Consider the following 24,141-nt stretch of genomic DNA (forward strand, 5'->3'; position numbering starts at 1 on the left):
TATCTCTCCTTTGTGTGTCGGAAATAGTCTTTATCATAAGTGTACAGACTATATCTATATATCTACTGTATATATTGACTGCATATCACTGTCATAGGGACATGATAATTAGCAAATATCAGAAAAATAGTTTATATATTTCTATATATAATTAAGTATATACTGATATATTGATTGTTTTGTTACATTATTATTATTACAACAGATGCCTCTAATATAGGCCAGAATGCACAAAATATTATTTAAAAGTGTAATGTAATTTTTACACGGGGGTGTGCAAATGAACCTGTGGAAGATTTTTTTTTTTTTTTTAGCTTTCAAAAAAAGTGCTCAGAATGTTGCAACCCACAGGGTGCCATGGCGACTAGCGTCTCAATATAGCACAACTACAGCCTTTGGAAGCTACAATTTGTGCTTCCCCTGAGGTACACAGCACATGATGGTTTTGCAACGTTGACCAAACTGAACTCTACACTCTGTTTTGATGGTAACTACTGAACGTAAGTTGAGCACATTGTGTTTTTTTTCAGACTTAATAGATTTTTTTTTTCCCAAGTAAAAAAAACTTTGACAGATGAAGAAACTTGAATACATTTCCACCATTATAGACGATTTTACCTTCGGCATGAACCGGACTGCCGACTCTGCCCCAGGCCTCCTCACCCAACATCAGTGCTTGACCTCACTAATGCTCTTGTGGCTGAATGAGCACAAATCCTCACAGCCACACTCCAAAATCTAGTGGAAAGCCTTCTCAGAAGAGTTGAGGTTACTATAACAGCAAAGGGAAGACTAAATCTGGACTGGAATGTTCAAAAAAGCACCTATGCATGTAATGGTCAGGTGTCTAGGAAATGTTTTACAGTTTCCAAGCATTAGTAGTCGATGTTTACATTGTGTTAGTTACAATCTTGGATAATTGGATAACTATTTTTTTGTAAAACATGTGAAAGTCAGGTGCCAGGATTGTGGTCTGTAAAGAGACATTCATATAACCTTTACTTAGCAGACAAGCTAGGATGAGACTTCCATGACAGATGGGTTCTGTGACTTTAATTTTCACTAGACAACATTGCTCTTGTGAGTCATCGTTAACGATACCCTGAGGTGGCAGAGTATAACATTTTTGGGAGAAATTTCAGTCTTCTTCATTGGACAGAGAGTGATGTTAAGCTTCAGACAGGAAGTATAGGCCTGTTTCACTGCATATGGTCTTGTCTCTATTTTTTTCTTCAGCCCACATGTAATATGTTGTCAATACGTTCCACCGTTTAAGTACAATGTATTGTAGGGTACATGGATATACATTATATAGACAATTAATGTTCAGAGGATGGTATCCATAAATCAGTTTATTAAAAAGATATTGTGAAAATACAGAAAAATAGAGTACATCTAGATTTACAGCATTTAGCAGACATCCTTATCCAGAGCTACTTAAAAGAAGTCTCCATCATAAAACATATCCTTAGGGTGCTAGAACACTATTAAGCTAAAAACCTGTTAGAGAGGAGTTCACATAACAAGTTTTATACAGTAATGAAGAGAGGTCTTACATATTTATTTGTCTGTTTTCCACAGTCTTTCTGAATTTAGAGCTTGTTTGAGTGTTTAGTGGAGGTGGGTTTTCCGTCTGTGTTTGAAGACAGTCAATGACTCAGAGGTTCAGAGAGTCAGGTTCAGAGAAATTCATTCCATCACCTGAGTGCCAGGATAGAAGAGTATTGACGCGTGTCTTCCTTGTGTCACGAGAGATGAAGGGTCATGTTTGATACGTAAAATACGTAGTAGCTGTTGATAGGTCACTTGATAATTAGTGGCTGTTTTTGGCTTTGAGTGTTAGGAGAACAGTGATGAGGCCCGGAGGAGGAAACGCAGCGATGGAAGTGGATGGAGAACAAGCTATGTGTTTGAGTTCTGGATAAGTTACAGGAGTCAGAAGGCATGCAGAGGAAAATATGTGTGGAGTGAGTTACAGTAGTCCAATCTAGAGATGATAAGCGACTGAACAAGCACCTGGGTGACCTGCGGGGCGAAATGGTCAGATGCTTCTGATGTTTTAAACGAGAAACTTAAATGACCAAGTCAGGCTAGCAGTGTGAGAATAATGGTTGTCCAGAACTACACCAAGGTTGTGTGTGATCTCTCTCTCTCTCTCTCTCTCTCTCTCTCTCTCTCTCTCTCTCTCCCCTCCCTCCCTCTGTGACTCAGAGCACCAGTAGCCCTCTTCACTTTATAACAGTTATATTCGAGGCTCTCTCTATTACAGAGACACTCATGACTAATGGAGCAGCGTACCTCCTCACCACTTTGACCTGAGGTGAAGTAGGGCTGTGTGTGTGTGTGTGTGTGTGTGTGCGCGTGTATGTATTTGGTCATGCAATCTTCTGTAATATCAAAAATTTGAGTATTTGTGTAACAAAATGATATAAAATGAAGTACATATTATCATTACTGTTTTTAACAGGAAAGAAAACGATTTTCAAGTTTCATTTAAACCTGGCGAAGCACAGTGCTTAGTTATTAGCATGAGCAGCTAAGCTACAACGACCATCCACATTTTACTGACATGTAGGTGAGCATCAAGATGTACACACTGTGACGTGTACAGAAAACACACACTACCGCAGGATTCAATATGATTTAATTTTATTTGTATTGTGCTTTGAACAGTAGTCAAAATGCAGCATGACATAACAGTAGCTGCTTAAAAAGCACTAAAATGTAAGCACATATTCTAAGCATAAATTGCTCAAAATGTTTAATGCTTAGCAAAAAAAAATAACTTTCAGATATATGCAGAATGTATTTATATCAGATGTTTTAATTTCACAGTTCTGTCAGTGCAGACTTCATCATGGAAATCGAAGCATCCTGCATCCTAGAATATAGACTTGAATAACCTCTGACACTCAGTCAGTGCGCTAGTGCATTTTCCTAGACTCTCAACCTCACGTCTCTAGAGATGATGTTACTAGCCGGGTCTGCGTACCTTTTCACCCCACCATCAGCCAAATCAATGAGACCAATGAGTACACACTTTCCCCCTCTTTACTCTCCAGTCTATTGCGTCTCTGTAGTAAAGAGCACTTACGCCTCTCCAGAGAATAACTGGCTGTCCACTTTTCTCACATTACCTTCCCTAAGTGCACTAATGTGTCCTGTGTTCCCAATGTTTCGGTCTTTTAGGATAACTGTAATGTTGTAGTAGCCATATTGGATCCCTGCAGGGATCAGTTTCACATTATGAGGTGTAGTTAGGCTTGTTGTGAAAAGTGTGAGCATCACCAACACTGACAGAAAAAGTCTCCGTTTTATATCCTTTTGTGTAAGCCTTCCACACTGACGTTGAGCGGGTGTGTGGGTCCCAGTAATTGTGTCACTGATAGGAGTCACTGATACAGATGTAGACCCATTTCTCTTTTTAGCACTCTTCCCTAACTCCCCTCTTGTTATTTCACTTCCTCCCTACTTTATTTCTTATTTTCTATTCCTTATTTTAATAGTGTTTCTCTGTCTGTTTCCGTTTCTCTCTCCATTGTTTTTGGGATGTGCAGTTTTATTTGTAATTTTTATATGCTAATTGTTTTCTGTTTTTTTCATGTCTCTATGTCTAAATACAGTTTGTTACTTCTCTGTGTTCACAGCCCGAGTGAGGAACAGCAGTAAACGGATAGAACCATGTTGAGAGGGGGCTCCACCAAGGTGGCGCTGCCCAAGACGGGAGCTCCAGAGCGGGGCCGGCTGCCGTCTTCCATCGGTCACACAAGCACCTCCAGCAGCAGCGGTTCCACAATGATGAAGACGTCCCGATCGTCCAGCACCATTGCCTCTGACCTGCGTCTCAGCCGGGTGAGAAATCTGAGAAACGCACATAAGGGTCATAATGCAGACTGTGTGTGGAGCAATACTTAACTGCTTCAACCCCCATTCTCTGTTCACTATTTACTAATGTCTGCAAGACCCAAGCCGTCTCGTCGATTTATATATCAGTACAAATGTAAAATGTTATTTTATGTAAAAAATATTTTTCATGCTTATCAGAGTCCCATTTGAAAAATTGTGACACTGTATAAGGCACAAGCCAAGTCTCTCTAACAGGGAAGGAGAATATCCATTATTGATGAGCATGTAATTGGAAATTCAGCCATAGTCAAAAGAATTAAGAACTGCTAGAGAGAGAATGAATGAAGAGGGAGGAGTGGAGGAAGAAAGCAAATTATATATGTGGGTAAGAATATAGAAGAGTGTAGAGTCTACCCGATGCCGTAGCTGATTTAATGCAGGATCGTTTATACAGTGTGGCAGTAAAAAACTAGGACGTCTGACAGGCAAGACAGACTGCAACGTGTAGTTGTGAGTGAATCCATAGTTACTTTATGAATTGTGTTTGACGGCTGCCTGCAATCTCGAAGATTAAAAATGGCTGCCGGCTGTGTTCACCCTGACCTTGAGCTGAGCCAGTACAGCTATTACAGCTAGAATTCGTTTCAGTTCAGTTTGATTTGTAAAGCGATTTTATGACAGACATTGCCACAAAGCAGCTTTACCGAAATTCAAATGTAGGTTTGTATTTAGATCCAAAATCCATAAAGTCAGAGTTCAAACCAATGAGTGAGTTACAGGAAAAACTCCTTTAGGGAGAAACCTTGAAAGGAACCTGGCCCAGAACACAACCCATCCTCTTCTGGGGCTGCTGGGTAGTGGGATTATAAATCATAAGGCTTGAACAGAACATAAGAATTAGAGATGGGGCTGCACACGTTTAACCAAAAAAACAGTAATATTAAATATGTCTATAGCAACATGACAGAGGTATGTTTGTGACTCCTTGTGTATGTGTGTCTATTTGTGACTCTGTGTGTGTTTGTGTGTGTAGCTGAAGCGGGCGAGCAGCGATGATGCTCTGGCCAAGCCTGCTCTGGGACCGGCAGCTCCAGTGTCACGTCTGAAGAAGACAGTCACTACTGGAGCCATTTCTGAGCTGGCAGACAACAGACCACACAGCCTGACTGGTAGGAAAGCTTAAAGTACTGTAAGCACGCTTCCTCACACACATACAGGCAGTATTCAACATTTTTCTTATATGCAAGCTTCTATATAGTATACAGTAACTATGAAAAGTTTGGATCCACCTGCACAAATGTTCTTTACAATTTTCTACAGTTTGCTCTGTGATTGAAGACAAATACTATATGAAATAAAACATTTAAATAATTTGAAAATAACAGAAATCAAGTGAAAATTCAATCAAATACAAGATATCACATATAGAAGCCAACCCTGTAGTTATCTTCAGCACACACTAGGGTGTGTAACGATACACTCTGGTCATGATTTGATTTGAATTATGATACTAGCTGAATCACGATTCGATTCAATTCGTTTTTCAGAACGTTTTGAACAAAATTTGAATGAAGAAAAATTATGACTGAAAAGACTCCTTTTTTTTAATTTGTGAATCATAAGCAATGCAAAACAATGTGCATTTTTGTCTGTATAAAACGAAATAAATAAAATTAATAATATTAATAACAAAATGTACTACACCATATCTTAAAAATAAATACATTCATTTATAAATTCTTTCAAAAAAATTTCCTGTAGCAGCGCCTGAGGCATCATTTTAACTGGAAATAGAGCAAAGTCGGCTAAAATGCCCAACGTCCGCGGCCTCTTTCTCAACACTGTAGATTGCATAAGCGTGTCGCATGAAAGCTACTGAAGAGCTCTTTTAAACCGTTGTAACAGGATTGTGTAACCGTATAATGTATAATGTATAACGCATGTCAGCCGTTGTGGTCCAGAGCTATTGGACCCAGCGCTCATTATATATTAACTCCATGGGTTACACAGATTGGGACCTCTGTTGTTCAAACACTGCAGTTGCATTAGATGCATAATTAATAGAATGCTCATATACAGAATGTGAATCGCACATTTTCACAACGTATATCATTACATTTTTGCATCACGATCATGTCACGGGCATCATTACACATCCCCAGCACTGTGCTATGTGACATTTCCTGTGTGGCTTTAACAGCTCCATGTGACCTCATCTTCTGCTATGTGTCACAGCATATCTTAACATTTATGACATTCCTGACATTTTTTTATTCTAATATTCTCATGGTAGGGTGTTTTGTTTTGGTTTTACCTCTTAAAGGGTCAAAAACGAAACTTGCATGTGTTCACCACTAGAGGGAGACATCTTCATATTTTTGGTTTGCCTTGTCTGATGTTACTACACAGCACGCGCCACAGCCTGTGATAACGTCCCTGCAGCTGTTTGAAGATGTTTTTCTTGGACGTCATTTTTGGACCTGCTGTCCATTAAGCATCAGTGGGTTTATTTGTTTGTGCACTCAGTTCAATTCATTGTGGAAAGCAGGACTTTGTTTCCAACATTAACTCATGGAAACAGAAAGCGGAGGATGTCTTTGATCAGTGCATGCTTTCATTCTAATTATTCTCTCGTTGCGAGAGTGTATGCTTGCAGGTGTGTGCGTAGGCATGTTTCAGCACTTTGCAAAGACCAAATGCTGCTATAATTACAGTAATACATGAGAATTTGATTGTGAGGCTGTTTGCCTGGTCCTCACAAGCATATTTTTCTCTCTTTCTTTCTTTCTTTCTTTTTTTTTTTTTTTTTTTTTTTTTTACACAATCCTTTTTTTTACGATAGGAGAACAAAAGCTCCAATGAAAAGGTTTGTTTTTGTAAATGTGAAGCCTGTTGGAAACCCTTTAGAGCAACAGCGACCTTGGGCAGTTTGCTTATGGTTTTTGTTTGTCGCTTTGCGTGGGTTACAGTGTTACACCTCTGTGTGTACATCTTCCACCCGTGTGCGTGTCTAGGTGATGGAGGCCAAAGTTAATTACACAGCAATGACAACTTTGTACTTTGAATGTCAGTGTTTTCCCGAACAGTCCTCAGGCCGCTCCCAGCCAGTCCATTTTGTGCTCTTTTCTAACTTCTAACACAATTTTTCTTTGTTTGTTTGAGCTTTTATATTATAATAATTTATTTTAGAGAACAAATGCAGGCTTTTGCACTGTATCTAAACACCAAAACCTCAGTGGAACTGAATATTATAGTCAAACAAGCAGTTTTACACTCTTAATCATTATCGTGTTTTTGGTTTGACCTCAGGTGACGATGAGTGCATTGAATGAATTGGTCTGGCTTGGTGGGTGTGCGAACAGTTAAGAACATTGCTCATTTAATACCTGTTGCTCTTATAATAACACCTCATGCATTACCAGCCATTTTACTGGATGTGCTTATCAAAACCCAGCATACTATACAGTTCAAAATGTTGGCTCAACCCACTTCAGATTAATGGCTAAACCATTAGGCTTTAGCATTTGCTCTGATATTTAACTTGAAAAAACATCTACTATTTAGAAAATAAAGCATTTATATGCTCATGACAGAGCATTTATTGATGTTTGTGCACATTTTATAAGTCACCGATTTATTAAGCTTATTTAAGAACAGAGCATTCATGCAGCATTCGCCAAAATTGTGTGTACAGTTGTGTGTAGATTAAACTGATTTGTTTCTGAGTCAACATAAACAGTGTCTAGACTCAAGTTTGAAATGAAGACACTTTTATGTTGTAAACACACCTTACAGTTAAGCCCAGGCCAGCAATTTGTCTGGCACTGCTCTGTGTAAACAGATGAAGCTTACAGTAAACAGTTTGTGGTGTATTTCCTTTGGATTCTCATCGATGTTCTTCATGAAGCTCATATGTGTCATTTACTTTGTTGATCTCTGTGCTACGTTTAAATTTAGTGTAATATGATGATGCTTCAGAGGGAACTGAAATCAGTGAACAAGTGATCTTGATGCTGTAAATTAGGAGTTAATTGATAGTGATTTTTTTTTTACTCAGAGGAAGGATTAAGCTGCATGTAAAAGCATAGTATCTTGTTTTTTGTTTTTTTTTTTTCTTTCTTACAAAAAGAGCTTTTTTCCATTTGGAAAAATAAGGGGACATTAATACATACGCTGCTAAGTTTATTGGAGCGAAACTGCACTGCATATTTAGACTATGCGAATGCCATAATCAGGTCTGACAGCTCAGATGATAGGTGGACAAGCGGCATGATCCCATTAAACACATGACTTAGTACAGCTGCCAGTCATGCATAAATACCACATGGTCCCATCCCAGCTGCTGTAGGTGCTGCTGCGTTACACACCACTGTTTACAAACGAGATAAATCTGGCTCCTTTCAGCGGCATCTCTAAATGTAATCTCTAAATATAATCTCTTTAAAGTGAAAGGGTTTCATTTTATCTTCAGTAGTGAAATTTTATGATGGTAGGTTAGAATTATGATGATAGTGTAGATCCAATTCAGACCATTGCAGAGTGATAAACAAGACGACTCCCAGGGCTTTATGAGTAAATACTCCATCAGTGTGATACACAGTAAAAGGTCCAATATCCATCAGATCATAAGTCTGTATCTTTTTTATGTCTTGAAACAGCATCATTTAATGTGATTTGTTTAAAATGGCAGCAACTGTTGTGCCACAGTAACACTGAACATTTGTTTGACATGAGTTTGTCACTTTGTGTGGGGCAAATTTTTTATATTATGACAGTAGAAAGGAAAAGAAAGAAAATGCCCTAGCACAGTGTATTCCTCAGATGAAGTATCTTGATGTGTCTTGATGTGTCTTTTTTTTTTTTATTTCTCCAGTGTGAAATAACTGAGCAAGCCAAATGTATTAGTAGTTTTGTTTTAGAAAAATTAATTGGTAAATAATTGCATCTTTAGACTGACAGGCCGAATATTTATATACAAGACCTCCTATCCTTACATATGAAATGAGGTGTAGATTGAGGATCATGGGAGCAGCAGACACGGACATGACACGTAGCTTTTGAGAACCCTCACAGGAAATATGGCTGACCTTGAAAGAGTAGATAGGTAGATATGTTTATTAATATACTGTAGCAACAGTATCTTACAGGAATGCTGGGTTCGGCCCCACCATGACAGTGATGACCAATAGTGCACACACTTCACCATCTGTTCAAAATGATGGCCAGCAAAATCCTGAAGAGTGACCATATTTTTGTTTTAGGGGCAGTGGTAGCTCAGTAAAGGGTCTGGGTTGCTGATCAAAAGGGCAGGGAGTTCAAGCCCCAGCACTGACAGGCTATCACTGTTGGGCCCTTGAACAAGGCTCTTAACCCTTTCTGCTAGACGAGTGCTGTATCATGGCTAACTCTGTGCTCTGACCCCAGCTTCCTAACAAGCTGGAATATGTGAAGAAATGAACTACTACTACTTCTTCAAAAAAAAAAAAAAAAAGAGTTCTGTTGTTTCTAACATGAACCACAACCTGCTTAGTACCATTCCAGATTCCACTGTTAGACCATCTATTCACAAGGAGTTTGGAGACATTCTGCAACCTGAAGAAAAGTTTTGACTAGTATGCATTCCCAGTGGCAAACTATCAAGCTATCCTTGGTGTGCAGACAATGCTGCCATGTACACCTGTAGGGTAGACTCAAAAGAGTAATTTGAGTCAAATCTGCAAAACAACATGCAAGAAAGTGATCTATGCCCAGTGTTTCACTCCATAGTGAGAAACACTATGGGGTGAGACTCTAGGCATAATTCCCATCCACATGCTTGTGTACAACCAGGGTGTAGAAGAGCTGTAGAACACACCCATAAGAACTCGTCTGACCCTTTTTTCAAACATGCCATTATGCTGGGATCACTCTCAGGAACAGACCCTTAATTTCAAGGTCTTCTGTGCTACAGTGACCAGTTCATCAGGGACCAAGGCTGAGACCCTTGCAATAACATTAGCAATGGGTTGAGCTGTGGCCAGAATGGGGATATCAACACACTGGCTCTATAGTCTGACAGATACATTGCCGTGTCATCCCTGGCCCAACATATCTGGCCCAAATCTTTTGTCTCTGCTCTGAATTACACTGGAAAGAGAATTATCTGTCTGTTTGCAAACAGATTCACTTCTGCTCTGCTGCAGGTCTTCCACATTAACTGAAATATCTCCTTGTCAAATTGCTAGTCCCTGGGCACAAGACTGCTGTGGCAGCACAGCTGCTATCTGATAGATAGTTAGCTCTTAAGACAGCTCTTCATCTGCCTCCTTCCTGAGCTTGCTTGACGGACCTCACCATCTCTTGCAATTTTGTGCCCCCTTGTGGTTGATCTAAAATACCATCATGGTGTTGTTGGTCTGCACTACTATGTGGAACCCAGTTAGGGCTTCCTGAATATTTTACAGGATCATCCACAGAGATTTCATTTCAAGGAGGTTAGTGTGCTGTTGTCGAGACTGTGGAGCAACTGTGAACTACTCAGTGTTTCTGATGAGTAAATAGGATATACTGATCATCGATCCTTAATGCCATAACTATTACTATTAGGCATTAGGTACTATGAGAGTAGTCACCTTCCTGCTCGTTTCAGGGTTTATGCCGGTTTTTTCACTGTCATGTTAACACTTTGCTACTTGTCTTGTTTGTCAATATTTGTCAGCTGTTAGAATATGGCAATTCCTCAGCCTGGAGAAATTAGTTGAACAAGTTGGACTGGATTCACAACCTGCTAATGGCCAGTAATAGAGCGTAAACAAAGTTATTAAAAAAAAAAAAAAAACTTTATGTGCTGCATTTTTAGCTGGATAAATGCCACATCATGGCAACTTGCCCTATGGGTTGACCTTAAAGATTAATACTGATTAATGCATTCTGAGCATCCAGTCACAGTTGCAGCCCAAACAAAATGAAACTGAGTGCTTCTTCATCTAATAATAGAAGGAGTGTTTGTCAGTGTTGTTCTGGCATAGTGGCTAACAAGAAGGATGCAGAACAGGATGACGGTGGTTGTGATATCTGTTCAGGGATGATGGGAAATCTCATCTCGGAGGGTCTGGTGAATGTGTAGTCCCTCAGTGAATGAATGCATCAAGCTAACAGTGTCTGTTAATTGTGTTGTACCGTATGTGTATGTACCATACAGTGATGCAAAAATCAGCATTGACAAAGGCACATACTGGAAAGGTGTTTACTGATCATACAAACAAATGTCGCATGTGCTTTCACGTCTGTGCACAAGCTTACAAAAACAATTATACACACAAACAAATGGCACTGAAAGACACACGCAATTAATGATGTAGCCCTTGGCGCACTCTCAGAGGTTGTCAGTCAAACACAGGCTTATCTCTGATCTAGAAAGCAGTAACAGGCATTCACTCATTCTCTGGCCTGATTAACAAGGTTAGAGTTTGAAAGATATGGCTGGACTGCGATCAGTTTCGTCTTTGTTTGTAGAAAAGTCGATCCAGGTCCTTTTAGGATGTCGAGTAATTTGCAGTGTACTTGAAGGGATTTTGCTGTTAGTGTTTATTTTTAAAGGGCTCCAGTAAATGAGCAAAGTGACTGACAGAGAGAAACTAAGGAAGGGGGAGAGGGATAATCATGAGCAAATGAGAAAAAGAAAACAGGGACGGATGTTATGCAGACAGAGGCAGCGGCACTTTGCTGTTTTCAAATAAAGCCAGCATACTTGCACAGCCTTAATTGGATTAAACAAAGAGCTTTGCCAAAAAGCAGAACCTGGCACATTTTAATAACAAAGGATGGAACTGAGAATGCACTTAATAAAGAGACGTAAATAAAGAAAGTGGAAATATGAAAACAGAATTTGGTTGAAAAAAAAGAAAAGGCAATGTGGAGAGAACTGCTCTTCTCTCATTCTCAAGGGAAGAGCTATTTCAAGCAGAGATGACACATCCGTTTACCTTCAGCTTGATTTATTTTGTGGCTTTTATGCACATTAATATTTCACTCACATGCATTCTGAATGAGGAAGGGCAAGATGGCAAGAACATCTCTCGGGCTGAGAGTATGCCACAAGGATGGCAATACAGACGTGCGCTGTAACTAACAGGCTCCTCTTTTCCTTTCTTGGCCGCCATGAAAACACCGCGGTGCACTGTGCTTGTGTGTGTATGTGTGTGTAGACAGAAGAAAGTGAGCATGCCAAAGACCAGCCTAATCAACCAGACTGCCTCCTCAGCAGAATGGATGGATGAGGTCAGGACAGTTCACATTTGGAGGAAGAAAAGAGAACGATCCACCATCAGGGCCTGACAGAAAGACAAATAGAAACCACCCCCCACCTTCCCTCCTCTCTTTCACTTCATGCCTTTCCATCACTCTCTTCTCACCCCCTCCGTCTTGAGAAAAAAAAAGTTTAGGAAAGTAAACAGGACAGTGAGAGTTAAGAGACGAAGACTGCGGGGAAAGGAGAATGGAGAAAGGCGGAGAACAGTGACTTAAAAGGATCAGCTCCAGGATGGACTGACTGACCTCAGGCTGAAGCCAGCAGAGAGAGGTAAAATAAGAGAGGGAGAGTGTGTGTGTGTGTGCATGTGTGTGGCTCTGACAGCGGAAAGCCACTCCCATTGTGTACCGCTGTGTGCGTGTGCACGTCTAATGAAACAGTCACAACACTGCTGCTGCCTCACCATGTCATGAGAGAGAGAGAGAGAGAGAGAGAGAGAGAGACTTACTCTGGATGTAGGAATTTTGCTCAGAGCTCTCAGTGACAGCCGGACAGCAGAGAGGAAACAGAACAATAAAGCAAGAAGCATCTGATAACCGCTTCCTCTACAGCACGTGTGTGGTAATCGCGTGCACGACCAGTTCAGGACGTCTGCCCGGGACTGTGTTTGCTCTCTGATGGATTAGTGCATATTGCGTGTGTGTGTGTGTGTGTGTGTGTGTGTGTGTGTGTGTGGAGAGATAGACGAGTGGAGCTGATCTCTGTGAACAGACGTAGCCATGGGGAACCACGCAGGCAGAGCAGAGGAGCCAGAGTCAGGTCTGAGAAAATTGCTATATATTTGTGTCTTTGTCTTTCGTACTCTACTCTGATTCTCTCTTTCCTTGTTTGTTTTCCATTTCAGACCTCGCTGTCTCTTACTTTCCCAAAGAATATTGTGCAGGTATATGTACAGCCTCTGGGTTGTTTCAAGTATCGACAGCCTATTATATTTCACAGACATGATAAGTTGTTTTTTTTCTTCATCCCATTGTGTGCACACACACTCAGATGCTCATTACACAGCCTCACGCGAAACTAAATATGACTGGAATAATACTAACAGTCCGAACACTCCTACTGTTAATAACAGGTACGTTCACCGAAAGACGGATTGACAAGGTTATCTTGTTTACTCCCATTTATTAGGACTTGGAAATATATCTGAGATATCAGAGAGAAAGGGAAATATGTCCATGTGTGTGTGTGTGTGTGTGTGTATGCCATAGGAGTTTGCATCACTAGAGACATTTTCTTATTTGCCGCTATCAAGCCTGAAAATAAAACGCATTGTCTAATTTCCATTTCAAAGTATCGTTTTAAATACCTGAACTGACTTTTTATGATGAAACATAACACTGTCTTAGCAATTCAAGATATCTTGAATAATGGAAATTTTTTTGTAATATTTCTCATTATGAGATTACTATAGAACAGATATAAACATTAATCTCTACTTAGACATATTTACTAATTTCAAGTTTAAAATTGTTTTATTCTATTGGCAGATAAATTTGCTTCTTTCTAGGAATAAACAGTTGAAATAAGCATGATAGAATAGTGAAAAATAATCTAGAAATTGGCTTAATCTTTTCTAATAATGAGAAATATTAGTTCATTTGCCTTAAAAAAAATTGTACTTGGTAAGATATAATTTCTTGCTATGCATGTTCAATCAGATTTATCAATTTACATTTTACCCATCTGATTTGCTAGCGTGGGTATTTCATTACGAAGGCAATGTAGGGAGCTTCCTATATGAATGCTGATAGAGTGCTTTTGCGGTGTGTGTGTGTGAGAGAGAGAGCGTGTTAATCTGTAGTCTAATGAAAGAGTGGCTTAAAAATGAAGCCTTTGTGTGTGTGTGTGTGTGTGTGTAGGAGGTGAATGAAGTGGTCTGTGTGTAGCCCGGCTGTGAGAGACGAGACCACTGCAGGGACCTTATCAGCCATAAAGAGTGTGTGTGTGTGTGTGTGTTTTCAGTGTTGCAGTTTTATATATTGTTATGTAGTCTTAGTTTATAACTAATTTTGAGGTTTCTCATGCCTATTACTGTAAATGGCAGGAAAAAAGAGCACGATTTTTATAGATCAGTGACCTTCTCACCTCCTGTTCCATTGTCCTTGAAAGTTTTTGGACTGTATGAGTGAGAGTTAAAGTCTGAGCATGTGTAGGTATGCATATGTGTGTGTGTGTGTTTGTCCTCCAACATGCCACAACACAAAAAAGGAGAATACACATCACTTTTTACATTTGATATCATCACAGCCTGTTCCTCCATTTTTCTTACTGATTTGCTGACAGCTTATCCCTCTTAAAATAGAGATGGATGGAGCATTGAGATGTGACTACACCACTACACTCCCTACACAGTACCTGGATCTCTTTCATGAAAAACGTGCACTTTTCAACATTGTATTCATCACATTGACAACACTTCATTGAACAAAATGTCGCTTCAGACTGATACTGAGCAATGAATGAATCCACCTAATTTTCTCAATCATATACTGCTTTTAAAACGTCATATATTTTTTTTTCAGTGAAGAATTTGTACTGCATCAGACTCACTATCATTAGCACAACCACTAGCACAAAGATGGCGTGGAAACACCAGCAAAATTCATTCATATTGGTGACATTTGTCCAATCTTTAACTGTCCATTTTCGGTGAGCCTGTGCCCACTGTAGCATCACATTCCTGTTCTTAGCTTGGAGTGGACCGCAACGAGGTCTCCTGCTGTTGTAGCCTCAAGATTCGACCTGTACATTCTGAGATGCTTTTCTGTTCACCATGGTTGTAAAGAGTGACTATTTGAGTTACCACAGCCTTCCTGTCAGCTTCTTCTCCTCCTCTGACCTCTCTCATCAGCAAGGTGTTCCTGCCCACAGAACCACTACTCACTGGACGATTTTGTTGAATTCAACACATTTTTAAGCTTCGATTTTTCTTTCACTGCCTTATTTATTCATGGTATTGAGATCACAACTTCCAGATATTCATCTTTCATTCTATTCATGCCTTACATACAGTATGTGTCTCAGAAAACCAGAATGTAAAAATATCCCCAAAAAATATTTTATTGGACTTGAAGTGCACACTCATTCTAATCACAGGATTCTCCAAAAGTGGATCATTCTGACACTGCAGCCCAGTTGATCTAGATGTGTGATGTCATTTCTCTGAAGTCCGAGAGCTCAGATCACACAAGGATTAACTTCTCAAACACACCTGTCTGTCATGTGTTTCCTGTCCTCAGAGCCCCCACAACAGCACACGCACATACACACACATGCTCAGATCTCTGGATACCAAACCTGTGTTTACTCCCACTCCTCTATCCCTCATTTATTCTAGGATGAAGACTGAACTCTTGAAAGGATGACTGTATTTCTGTGAATTTTACATTACAATTTGACTCATTGTGCATTTCACTGTTTGGACATGGTGATGATTTTGTTTGTAATGTTGAACACAGCTGAGTCTAAGAAGCATGTACACAAACTGTTTACACAGAGCTCTATACAGGCTTTTTGGCAGCTTTTACACAGGAACGATGGATGCTCTGTGCTTTGATTCCTCAGAGATTCTCAGAGCTAAATCTATGTGACCTCTCCATTTAAACTGTGGTGGGATTTATTCTACACTATTACAATTATTCACTCAGAGGAAGTGTTGACTCTTACCATGAAATGCATTTAAATAAGCCATGATAAGCACATGCTGAACATCTATAGTGCAGTCTCATTAATCGATTCACGTAATGCTAATAAATAACTCTAATTGCAGAGCTTCCCCTATTTCCATAATGCAATGCGAACTGATTATAACATTAGTTAACCTGATAGGATTCAATGGATCACGATGGATTGCAGAGATTTGAAACAATATGCTTTTTATGCTTTTCATTCATATTCAACTTTATTCTGGTTGTGGTTGCTGTGCTTTAATTTACTTGATTATCTCTAATATTTTGGGGAAAAAAATCAGCTAAGTTTATTAGAAAATATCATAGACAGGTACAAACAAAAATAACTTGGGGGCAGGTCAGAATGGTCTAATTTTCAGTGGGGACGTGGGATTGTTGAGAGTTTTATCTGTCCTGTCACTTGGAGCTGATAATAAAGCAATAAGTGAATCCTTCTAATTTTGTCACTCATATACAGCTTTTAGACATGTTATAGTTTTTTCAGTGAAGTATTCACTATAATTAGCACAACCTCTGGCACAAAGATGGCATGGAAACACAAGTCTAATTAATTCAGCTTTCAAATAACACGAGCCGACTTTAAATTCCAGTGTTGTCTGACCATTACACTTTTGGCCTCTGACTCATAGCCAGAGCATTGGCTGGCCTTGTCTCAAATGTCTCTGCATGTTGCGGGAAGCAAAGAGGTGGAGGGTGGGGGGGATTGCGTTGTTTTGAGGGCTTAACGCCTCCCTAGCAGGAAACAGCAGCTCCCCTTTTGTCCTTGTATCACTTCAAGAACATGAATCATTTCCCTGTTCCACATCTGAGAGCTTACCAGACCAGCATAATCAAATAACATCACTGGAAGCTATATTCTTTAAACTCCAGAGCCATGGAAATAGTTTGGCACATTCCTATTAAAGTGATTCTGTTATTGTTCTCATGTTGTTATGTGTGAGTGGAAGTATGAGATGGATTTTGTTTCAAAGCAAGTTAGCGAAGTATAGAAATGGACTAGTGCCTATGCTCAGCAGATATCCCGACTGGCTTAGTGCTGGAATACGGTGCATCAGTCTGTTCACAGACTATTTGGATACCAAAAAAAAATACCAGCCTGCTGCTTCTTAATATGTTTATCCAATGAGGTGGGTTAGAAGAATGAAGAGACCCAGACTGGGAGAAGAAAACAGGCAGTTTTGCTCTTTCATGCTCAAAAAAGGCTTGAGGAGAGGTCCGCAGTGTCTGGGCTCGCGTTGCCCGAATGTTTGAAAGTCTGTGTAATGCTAAGTTCAGCTGCCAAGTGATTTTGTTGAAGGGGGAATGTTTGCAAGAAGGTTATGATAGTGTTGCGTGAGCTTTTGGTGATAGTGACGCAGTTCATTGGAAGAAGACATGGACAATAAGGCGTGCTTGGCACTGTATGTGTGTGTAGCAAACTGAAACAACGCGTCTTTCCAGGGTATCACATCTACATGTCAGCACGGTTTTTGTTGTATTACTTAACAGGCAGAGAAATGGGAGTTCTGGTCTGGATATTTGTGGTTCTTGCAGGATCTGATCTTCATATTTTAGATCTAAATGTTGAAGCATTAGGGAGTTTGTTGCATTTCTTAATGTAACATATAATTTCTATTCAAAAGCACTCATTTTATCTCCCTATGTTTAAGTGTACTTGTATGAATCAGAATTAGAACCTCTTTATTATGAGCATTTTCAGGTTTTATAGGTATTTGACTTGACAAATTGGCACAACAACCATCAACATACACTCCACTACCTTCCACTTTATAAGGATCACCTGTACACCTGCTCATTTCATCCAATTATCTAATCAGCCAATCAAGTGGCACCACTGCAATGCATAAAACCATAAGATACAGGCTCACAGAAACTAGGTGGTTGAAGATTGGGAAAAGAGCTGGCAACGGTTTTTTGACATTTCTGATGTTTTTGTGCTCACCACGATTTCACGAGTGGTTATTTGAGTTACCATAGGGTTCCTGTCAGCTTGAACCAGTAGCCATTCTCATCTGACCTCTCTCATCAGTAAGGTGTTTCTGCCCTCAGAGCCACTGCTCACCGGTTGTTTTTGGTTTTACACACCATTCTTTGTAAACTCTAGAGATTGTTGTGTATGAAAATCCCAGAAGGATATCAGGAGATCTGAAATACTCAAGCCAGCCCATCTGGCTTTAACAAACAAGTCACTGGGATCACATTTCCCCCTATTCTAGATGTTTGATGTGACCATTAACTGAAGCTCTTGACCTGCATCAGCCTGATTTTATGCACTGTGCTGCTGCCACATGATTGGCTGGTTGTTATATAAAACATGCAGTATATTAGAGTACCAAAAGAAAAGTGTTATAGTATGATAGGCTTGTGAGATCGTCTGTAATATGCCATCGTCCTATCATCATTACAGCGGAAAATACAGGAAGTTGGTTATGAGTTGGCTGCAGATGCAATTGCTAGCATTAGCTTTTACTGAGTGGATTTTTTTTTTTCCACGACTGGGACTGTAAATAAACGTGACGTTAGTAGGCGTAACTAAGCTCATTATAAAATTACTTGAACTACACTAAACTACTAAAATTACTAAAATTACTACTAACTGAAATTCTTGTATAGCAGGGTAGCCCTGATAAACAACCAGCTTGGTCATTTTCATATTTTTAAAATCCTCTGTTTGGCAGCACAGAGAATGGAAGCTAAGATGCATCAGAGAATGATGTTTTGTCGCTCTGCTCTGAAGCTAGACAGCAGGTTGTTAAGGTTTGTATAGGGTACAAAATAGACTAAAGGAAACATATTACAAGATGCAATACAGTTTATTTTTGGCGATAGGAAAGCTGCAGACACCATGATTTCCGACAGAAATTTAAATTGTCCGACTTGATATCATCAGTTGTCACAGCTGTAGTTTGACTAGATGAGGGTGAAGGTGTGTGAGTGTGTGTGAGAGGAAATTTATGCCTCAATTTTATTCTCACACATCTTTGAGAAACTATAGACAGTGATGAATTTTGTAGTGTATGCAAATGAATTACCTGCAAACAGGAGGTCAAACAGGAGGCTATATTATACGCTCATACCATTTTCCTTCTTTTTTCAGATCACACACACTAGCAACTGCTCTTTGTTTGCATTACCATGACTTGACAGATCGTGCCTTATCATGGTTCAGGTCATTTTTTTATGGCACCACAGAGCTAAACATTTCAGCACTCACCAAGACAGATTGTTTCAACTGGGTAATATTGGTTTCCGTTGTGTTAAGCAACTCTGAGATGCTCCACATGAACTGTTTTTCATCAAAATACTTACTGACAGCAGCTCTCTTTGAAGACTCATAGATTGGAGACTGACACAACTCAGACACAGCATCCCTTGGTACAATATGGCCACACAGAATGAATTCTGCATAGTCAGCATAAACAGTTTCAAAGTGGAGACAAACCCTCCAACAGGACCCCACACCTTCCACCGGATATATAGGGAGTGTTCACTCCACTGAACTTCACCAAGTTATTAAGCTCTTTTATACCTTCTGTTTGTCAAGGCAGGTGTGTTGTGTTTGAATGTGCCCTTGTCCTGTTTGTCTACGTCTGATGTAACCCAGCGCTGGTGCATCTGAATCCCATTACAGCATTTTTTGCCTTCTTCGGGTGTTGCCATGTTATAAAAACAACACAATGATAACCAGTAAGCCTGCCAATACCTATAAAAGCGGAGCACGATCACCATAAAACAACCATGTTGTCCTGGCATGTAGAAAAAATCTGTCTAGTCCATGCCCAGACATCTCTAAAGAACCAGGTTGTGCCACCATTCAGAAACTTAAACGAGTGTTGTCAGAGAGCCTGGTAACTTTATTGGTATTCCATGTATTCGTTGTTCTAAACCAGTTCAATCACAGTCAGGAAGGCTGTGTTATTTCACTTTAAAGCAGCACAATTCCAATTCATTTCAGAATGAATGTTTCATTGCCATCTGCTGTGACATGGGAATGGAAAACCATTTGGATTAAAATCACATGCATCTCAAGTGCATCTACGTCATATCACATGAACCTCGTTAATATATTCTCTTGTCCTTCGTTCTCATGGGAAAGGATGTATTCTGTATTAAAGAAGCACCATCTAATAGGGTTTATGGATGTGTGATGCCTTGCACTAAGTATTTATTCTTTCAACTGATATTTTTGGATGTTACAAAATGGTATCCTGGTTCTATTTGAGGTTTGTTTTTTGTCTACTGAGTGCTAAAATGGTACATTTATTCTGGTCTACAACCAAGAACATTTCGTCTACTGTGAGACAAATCTCCAAATACCTTCTTGTCTTAAAAAAAAAAGAGACCTTTCTTTCACAAGTTTCGGTTCAAGTGTTTCTTTGCTTGAGCAGAATGTGTCAGTTGAGATACAAAGAATGTCACCTGCATCTCTGTGAGGACAATGACGCTCATACTGAACGTCCTTTCAACACACTCCAGTACTGTTTGATTTTATAGTGCACAGTCGGAGAAGAATAATGATTTGTAATCCCACAAACCAGAGAAGAGGTTGGGTTCACTTTTGAGACTGGTTCCTGTCAAGGTGTGAGGCTGGAATACCTGAATACCTAGGCTCATTTGTCAGTATCATCATGAACACTCACTCGCTGTTAATATCATAGATTTACAAAAGTAAAAAGCCACACTGTGTCACTATGGAGTTTGATGAATGTTGGAGAGTAATCGCACATATGGTCCTCAGGTTCTCCAAACAAATAAAATGTCTCCCTTGGCAGTCGCAATTATCTTTATCTACTAATCTGACACAGTATCACCAAATCTGGTAATTACGTGATGCCCAAAAATCTGTTTAGCCTTAGATTGATTGCTCAGCTGAGGCCAAATAAACATGCTGTTGGATTTAATACACTTGTAAAAAAGCCAAAGTTCATCTACATATTTTCACTGCAAAACAGCTGCTGTGCATGTTTCTCTGTGGCCAGCCTGTTGCAAATCTGAAAATCTTGCATGTGCATCACATACTACTAGTTATCCTTTTAATCGATTAGTAAAACACTACTTGAAATGTTGAATTGATTGATAATCACTTGTCTTAATTTTAAGGTTCCTGTTGAGGTCAAGCAGAGAGAATTTCGAGTTGTCATGCTTACATGCTAAAAGTGCGCACTACCGATTACTGATTAGCAGGGGGTATATTTTCTCAAATGTTTCTGATCCCACTTTTACTTTTAGTCACCCAACATAAGTCTGTTAAAACACACATGTCCTAAGGTATTTCATTAATGATCTCTCTATTTCTTAAGGTAAATTATGTATCGATTTTGTAAATAAATTTGAAAAAGATTATGTGTCCTAAAGGTGCCATTACATTCAGTAGTAAACAAATTCATCAGCATATCAGTGTCACTTTTTATTGAGGCTGAATAATAAATGGTACATATTAAATATTAAATGATGGATATAGAATGTGAGACCAAGTAGCTTCTATGTTAAGTTATACCCTATGTAGTGAGCATATTTGCTGAATAGGAAACAATGTAGGGATTTGGCTTAGACCTGTATAGTAACTGTTGTTGTTGTTGTTGTTGTTGTTGTGAGGGGATATAAGTATTCAGACACTTTTATTTAATATATATTCCAGTGCATATATCCACTTCATGTTTACAAACATAATGCCTTTTGACTTTATACTCATAAATATGAACATAAAAAATTGTCTTCATAATCATTAAAAAGATATGTTTAAATGATATTGATAGGAAAAAAGTATTTGGACATCACAAACCACCACCATTAGTACTTTGCTGAAAAGCCGCTGTTGGCAGTTGCACCTTCAATATGTCTATGGTAGGAAATAATTAGCTTTTTACAGCATTGTGGTTCAATTTTGGGTCATTCTTCTTGGCAAATCAAGTTAAATTCCCCAAGTTTATTAGGGTCCCTCTGATGGAATCCATAAACTTTCAATAGGATTAAGGTCAGGAGATTTACTAGGCTATGCAAGGCCTTCTTGAGTTATTTGTGCTCTATGTTTGGGGTCGTTGTCTTGGATGAGTAGATTAAATTCTTCTCTAATATGTTCCAGTAGTTCGCTCCATTCATGTTTCCATCAATGAAATGTAATGTACCAGTACTGTTTGAAGAGAAGCAGGCCCATATCATGATGCTCCCACCACCGTGCTTCACTGTGTGTATGGTGTTCTTAGTATCATATGCATAACCCTTGTTTCTCCAAACATGACAAGCTGAATTATTGCCAGAGTTCTATTTTTGTTTTGTCAGACCAGAGTATACTGTTCCAAAAGAGTTCTGATTTGTTGAAATGCTTTTAACCTTACATCTCTGTGCTTGTTTTTTAGCAGAAGAATTTTGTGTGGGGTGTTGGAATGGATTGTAGTGCAGTTCATTGCTTATTATTCTTCATGTAACTGTTGTTACTGCTGCTTTCAGGTCATCTTGCAACTCCTTTCAAGTGACTACTGGCTACTCCCTTACCTTCCTTACCTTCAGAGAGTGCTTTTTCTTGTGTAGAACACCTGTCCAGAGGCAATTATTTGTGGCTCCATGAACTTTCTACCTGCATATTATTGAGCCAGTTGTACTGACAGGGATGTTTAAGGTCGTTGCTATGGCTCTGTATCTTTTTCCATTTAGTTGCTGTTTAGCAATGTTATCCCTGAAAACTTTATAAAGCTCCTTTTCCAATGGCAATGCCTTGTTTAAATGTTATCGGAAAGGCATATTTATAAAGTACAATCTTTTTAGGAATATAAGAAAAACAATACGTTATTAATAGTGAATAATGTGCTGCAACACTGTCATGTATCAGGAATGTGTCAGATGTGTATTGAGCATATACTGTATTTCCCGTGTCATATGTATCAATATGGACCTAAGAAGAAGTATTGTGTTCACTGAGTTCCTCTTCCCCATGAAGCTAAGTGACGTTCCTCTTGGCCAGGCATCTGAATGACTGCGTGGCTTAGTTGAGTGCCCAGCATTTTCATCTGAGCATGCTAAGACACTTAACAATGCCACATACTCAGCAGAAATGATGTGGTGGCACATTATAGGACGTGCTTTCTGGCTTTGGTGTTCCATGCTGGGAGACCGAGACAGTGCTACACTTAGACTATGAGCTATGACTAAGAGAAGGTCAAACCTAGGTTGTCTGTGTGAATTTAAATCTCCTAAACCTCAGCCTAAGTATTATTATGAGGATTGGACATCAGACCCAGTGTAGGGCTGTGCTTTCTCCACAGGGGTTGAATGCGTTAAATAAATAACAGTAAGTGAAGTAAAATAAAGTCTGTGGATTTCCGATAAGCTAAATAGTTGCAGTAAATCTACATCTTTCCAGCACAGAGAGGGACTGAATGCCTATTTGTGAAGTACACTAAGCAGAATAGAAAAAGAGCTGACTCACTCTGAAGACTGACAGTTTGATGTGTTACTGCTGAGAGCAGTGTAGCTTATACAGGCACTGTGGCAGGCCATTACGTGATTGCACAGAAGACTGCTATGCAATTTCCTAGGCCAGGAACCAGAGGATTTACTCAACAATGGCAAAAGAGAAAAGGAAAAGAAACTTTGATGTGCCAGCCAAACACAAACATTTTCTGGAAAATAAGGGTTATCATCAATCTACTGTACATAGAAGATCTGTGCCAAATAGTTTATGAGTAGATTAAATGAGCAATGAAAGTTGTAGCAGTTGTGTCAAATGAAAAATTAAACATTATAATAAAATCTACTCACTAGGTATTTTTGCAAAATGTGAAATAAAAACGTTATTAATAAATCCTGTATGAATAAGTAGTAACTGTAGCTCATATCCCCTGCAGCCATGGTTGTAAAACAGATTTGCTAATACTGCAGGCCAGGAGGCATACCACATGCTGTATTTGGATCAGATATATAGCAAATAGTGTCAAAGACCATTATGTGTAGGACAGAGTCTGATCTCAGGTTCAGACTGAGGTGTTGTAAGCATTCCTCCAGGCTCAACAAACTTTTTAATGCCGTAGACTTCACGATGTTACATCCCGCTGCAGAGCAAAGGCAGGGTATTTGAAAAAAGAGCCAAGCAGATTTTGGCTTTTGCATCTGACTCCCTGGGAACGCCTAAGCTTTAGGGAACCTGTGACTCACCTTCTGTTGCCATCGCACATAGATACTCTGAAGATTTGTACTTCCCAAAGGACTCAGTCTTGCTTTAGTGGACTTGCTTCAGGACTCTTATTCACAATGTGCTCATACTGATCATCATTTCAACACGCTGAATACTGTTTGACTTCACAGTGTACAGCTGTAGAGGAG

The 24,141-nt window shown here is 39.4% G+C and overlaps 1 protein-coding gene across 8 annotated transcripts in view; it reads left to right on the top strand.

The window, feature by feature from the left end:
- specc1 (sperm antigen with calponin homology and coiled-coil domains 1) overlaps positions 1-24,141 on the top strand; it is an 88,243-nt gene that overhangs the window by 19,677 nt on the left and 44,425 nt on the right. For 6 of the 8 annotated variants that reach the window (XM_053230608.1, XM_053230610.1, XM_053230612.1 and 3 more), the window contains exons 2-3: positions 3,648-3,852; positions 4,880-5,015. In XM_053230608.1, coding sequence (XP_053086583.1) covers positions 3,682-3,852; positions 4,880-5,015 — 307 coding nt within the window. In that variant the 5' untranslated portion in view covers positions 3,648-3,681. Of the gene's footprint in view, positions 1-3,647; positions 3,853-4,879; positions 5,016-10,669; positions 12,896-12,980; positions 13,020-24,141 lie in introns of those variants that run through there. The other 2 variants (XM_053230613.1, XM_053230615.1) reach the window with 2 other exon arrangements.

The sequence above is a fragment of the Pangasianodon hypophthalmus genome, chromosome 27 (assembly GCF_027358585.1).
Source record: "Pangasianodon hypophthalmus isolate fPanHyp1 chromosome 27, fPanHyp1.pri, whole genome shotgun sequence".
Lineage (NCBI taxonomy): Eukaryota > Metazoa > Chordata > Actinopteri > Siluriformes > Pangasiidae > Pangasianodon > Pangasianodon hypophthalmus.